Source organism: Asparagus officinalis, chromosome 3 (assembly GCF_001876935.1).
Source record: "Asparagus officinalis chromosome 3, Aspof.V1, whole genome shotgun sequence".
Lineage (NCBI taxonomy): Eukaryota > Viridiplantae > Streptophyta > Magnoliopsida > Asparagales > Asparagaceae > Asparagus > Asparagus officinalis.
Genome location: NC_033796.1, coordinates 51,227,154 through 51,231,290, shown reverse-complemented (window position 1 = coordinate 51,231,290; position 4,137 = coordinate 51,227,154). Strand labels below are relative to the sequence as shown.

At 36.2% G+C, this 4,137-nt stretch overlaps 1 protein-coding gene across 1 annotated transcript in view; it reads left to right on the top strand.

The window, feature by feature from the left end:
* Positions 723 to 4,137, top strand: part of LOC109834095 (flavin-containing monooxygenase FMO GS-OX-like 9) — a 3,738-nt gene continuing 323 nt past the window's right edge. Inside the window, 8 exon segments of the mRNA XM_020402006.1 lie at positions 723 to 1,437; positions 1,547 to 1,617; positions 1,873 to 2,031; positions 2,196 to 2,278; positions 2,484 to 2,619; positions 3,009 to 3,182; positions 4,080 to 4,134; position 4,137. The exon segment at position 4,137 is cut by the window's right edge and continues 323 nt beyond it. Of these exon segments, the coding sequence (XP_020257595.1) occupies positions 885 to 1,437; positions 1,547 to 1,617; positions 1,873 to 2,031; positions 2,196 to 2,278; positions 2,484 to 2,619; positions 3,009 to 3,182; positions 4,080 to 4,134; position 4,137 (1,232 nt within the window). The 5' untranslated portion in view covers positions 723 to 884.

Sequence of the window (4,137 nt, the reverse complement as noted above, 5' to 3'; positions counted from 1 at the left end):
TGGGAAACAATTAAAACTGTAGAACTTTTTTAATTTTTTCCATCTTTGTTGTTTTGTCCTTTCAGGCATTTCCTCTATTGTCAAGTTCCTTATTGAGGTCTCATCTGACATTTCGGTGCCATTGTTTGAGATTTTGGTGCCCTAGGCTCCAACATTATGCATGCTGTATTCCTCTTTATTTCTATTTATGTTATATGCCATTACTTCTAACAACCTCTTTTGAACTGTCTACCACTCCCTCTAAAACCGTCCTAAAGAACCTATCTTCCTGTTGTCCTTACCTTAACAAAAGCTCTATTTCTATAAGTCTAATGACTAGACACTCTACATACTGTAGTCCCCTTTGTGTGTGTGTGTGTGTGTTTGTTGTTCTTGACACAAGGGGCCGCAATTTCCTCAAATTTTCGTTACCACATGCAGTGAATTCCAACCTCATCAAGAAAAATTGACAACTTCAATATATGATTTAAGTTGTCTTTGTTTGTAATTTCGCTCTTATTGCAGTTATTATTTATCTCCAACCATACATAGCAACCTTATAAAGAAAAAATGATGCTGCTGGAACTAACAGAAATACAGCCTGTATAGTACTGCTATCTATGCCCACTTCTCATGTTCCGTAACCCTTCACCGCTGTATAAAATTCTTTCACTCTCCATATAAAAAAGGTAAAGTAGATAAAAGCTTCCCAATGGCCCATTACCAGGCCTTATGTTTATTTAAACTTATATGTCAACATTAAGGTTTACCAAATCTCACCAGAATACATGCACTCCTACAGGCTAGAATCTCCATTCCACACAACGAGGCTTCTCAGAAAGCTATAAATACCCCAACCCAGCCACTAACAACTAAAGCCAAGATATTGCAGCAAAGAACCAAACATGGTGTCTGAAAAAACCAACTCTAAGCATGTCTGTGTGATTGGTGCCGGGCCTTCAGGGTTGGTTTCTGCCAGGGAGCTGAGAAACGAAGGTCACTTTGTCGTGGTATTAGAGCAGAACCATGACGTTGGAGGGCAGTGGCTCTATGACCATAGAGTGGAACATGAAGATGCCTTGGGTAGGCTCAATCCATTGAGAGTCCATAGTAGTATCTACAACTCCCTGAGGCTTACTTCTCCCAGGGAGATTATGGGCTTCACAGACTTCCCATTTGTGGCAAAAAAAGGAAGGGACATGAGAAGGTTTCCTGGCCACAATGAACTTCTCTTGTATCTCAAAGACTTCTGTCAACGGTTTGGATTGCGAGAGCTAATAAGGTTCAACACTAGAGTTGAACATGTGGGAATGGTGGATATTCCAGAATTTCGAAAAGGTATGAAATGGGTTGTCAGGTTCAAAAACACAAAAAGTGAGAAGGCCAAGGAGGAGATCTTTGACGCAGTGGTTGTAGCCACTGGTCACTATTCTCAGCCTAGATTGCCAAGCATTAGAGGTGAGTGATCACTTTATCATATCAAAAACAGTAGAAATGGCATGGGAGGATAGCGATAAATTGATTTATTCTTAGTGTGACTCTGACGTTTATTGTTTGTTTTCTGAAGGAATGGATAGATGGACTAGGAAGCAGATTCACAGCCATGTATATAGAGTTCCCAAGCCATTTCATAATGAGGTTAGAAGAATTTTCTCATTTTAAAGTTATGAATTCTTATCCTCACACACTGCCTAACATTAAAGTAGTAATGTAAATATTAAAATTTTGTGTAAAACATACATGTGTACCAATCACAGAATTAATATAGAACACTTGTATGTTGTGAGGAAATTGCTAGTAGAAAAAATTATTTTATGTGTATACTGTCCTGTATTTTCTCATCAAATTTCTAGCAGCTAACAAGAAGTTACTTTATTTAAACACTACACACAGGTAGTTGTAGTTGTTGGGAACTCGCTTAGTGGCCAAGACATATCATTGGAGCTGGTGGGTGTAGCAAAAGAAGTACATCTCATTTCCAAATCCCTTCAAATCTCTGAAGGTCTTTCAAAAGTCATATCCAAATATCAAAACCTGCACATACATCTACAGGTATTCCCAAGTCATATACTGCAAACGCCACCACATTGTACATGCATGTATAGACATTTAAAGCAATTATATATAGCATCACATGCATGAAGCTATTTTTCTATAATCAAGCATTATTTGCTGATATGAAGTAATGATTGCCAAGTTGACATGTGTATTTTCAGATTGACTCTCTCTGTGAAGATGGAAAAGTTTTATTTGCTGATGGATCATGGGTTGTTGCAGACTCTATCATTTACTGTACTGGGTGAGACATCCATGAATTATTTGGTGTGGTTTACAGATTACTTTTCCATCCATGACTTATTTGTTGTGAATTAAGATTAGCTGTATATAAAGTGCAAATCATGAACTTGGTAGTTATTTTCTGTCTGCCAACCAATATTGTATATGTTTCAGGACTACTAATAAATATTGCCATGTTGATGATTATACTTTATTTTTCTTTGAAGGTATTCATATTCATTCCCATTTCTTGACACCAAGGGAATAGTTGCAATCGATGATGATAGAGTGGGACCTTTGTATGAGCACACATTTCCTCCATCACTTGCTCCATCACTGTCGTTTGTAGGCATTCCAAGGAAGGTAATCATAAGTCTCAACCTTAAGCAATCACAATCACTACAGTTAAAAAGCAACCGTATGTCCTGTATCCATTCATGATGTGTAGATACTCCATTCCATAAACATAAAGATGAATGATGGCAATCAATATCATAGCCATAATCATGCAGCCACCATTGCCCCAAGCATTCTTAGAGAGAGAACTCTAAGTCCTGAAGGGTGGATGAGAGAATGAGAAATCAAACAAATATATTATTGTAAAAAATAAATTTCATTTAGGATTCATCTTAAAAATCCTCCTGTCATTAGACCGATTGAATAACATCAAAGGATTTGGCTACCTACTACTATTAGGCTACTGAGTTCATGTTCATTTGTTGACAGAGATTTTACTAACTTTGTTGTTGTAGCTCATAGGGTTTCCATTCTTTGAATCACAAGCAAAATGGATAGCTCAAGTGCTGTCTGGAAAAAAAAAACTACCATCATGGGACGCTATGATGAGAGCTGTCAACGAATTTTATCTGTCAAGGGACATTGCCGGCATACCAAAGCATAACACACATGATATCGCTAACTTTGAGGTAACAATCTATAGCTCCCATGGTCCAAATGCTAAAGACAGACCTTGAATTAAATCAATTTGCAAGCAAAACTTCTAATTAATATATTTGAAGATGGAATTCACATTATGCCCATGGTACATCGTACAGTAGAAATGGATAATTTTCTCTGGATTTTGAGTATTTAATCAAATACCACTGATACTACCTATCATGATTCTTACCAAAAAGACACCATGTTACTACCTTATTTCCTATGGCAATGTTGAATTTACCATAATATTTTCTGTCATGCTAGACAACATGACAGCAAGAGCATGATGTCTGCTTTCTTTTGAAACATTTGAATTTTTTCCCCTATTATGAAATCATTCTGTTCAGATAGTAGGCCAGGCTCACTGTGCTAGTGAGTCCAAGAGAGAAAAGCTGTATTTGTAAGGCTTAGCTTATGTTATCAACAAATAGATATGTGAATTCCACTTTAAAATTCAGCAGTTTTATCATCCACCTAAAATTTCTCTGTGACGTGATCATACTAGAAATCAAGAAAATAGAAAGAGATGATTTGTACAAGTGATTCCATTACAAAATGAAATGGTGATGCAATGTGCATAAGAGTGGTTTGCTTTTCTTGCATTAAATATTGGGTCATCAGTGATACGGAAAAAGACTTAAAAGAAAATACATGCACAATTTTGTCAGTCTTTTCAATAAGAACAAATCATATAATCTAAAATGACTGTACAATATCATCTTTTCACTAAGAACCAGTCGTATGTTCTAAAATGACTGTATAATCTAAAAAACTTAAAAGAACAAGAAAGGGAATAGTCATACTGTTTTCATTCCTTCATGAGAATGGCAATTTAATTTTGTTCGTAACAAATTAATTGTGAAATCTTTTAATTTTGATTTCAGTACTGTGATAAATATGGAGATAATTGTGGATTTCCACATCTGGAAGACTGGAGAAAAG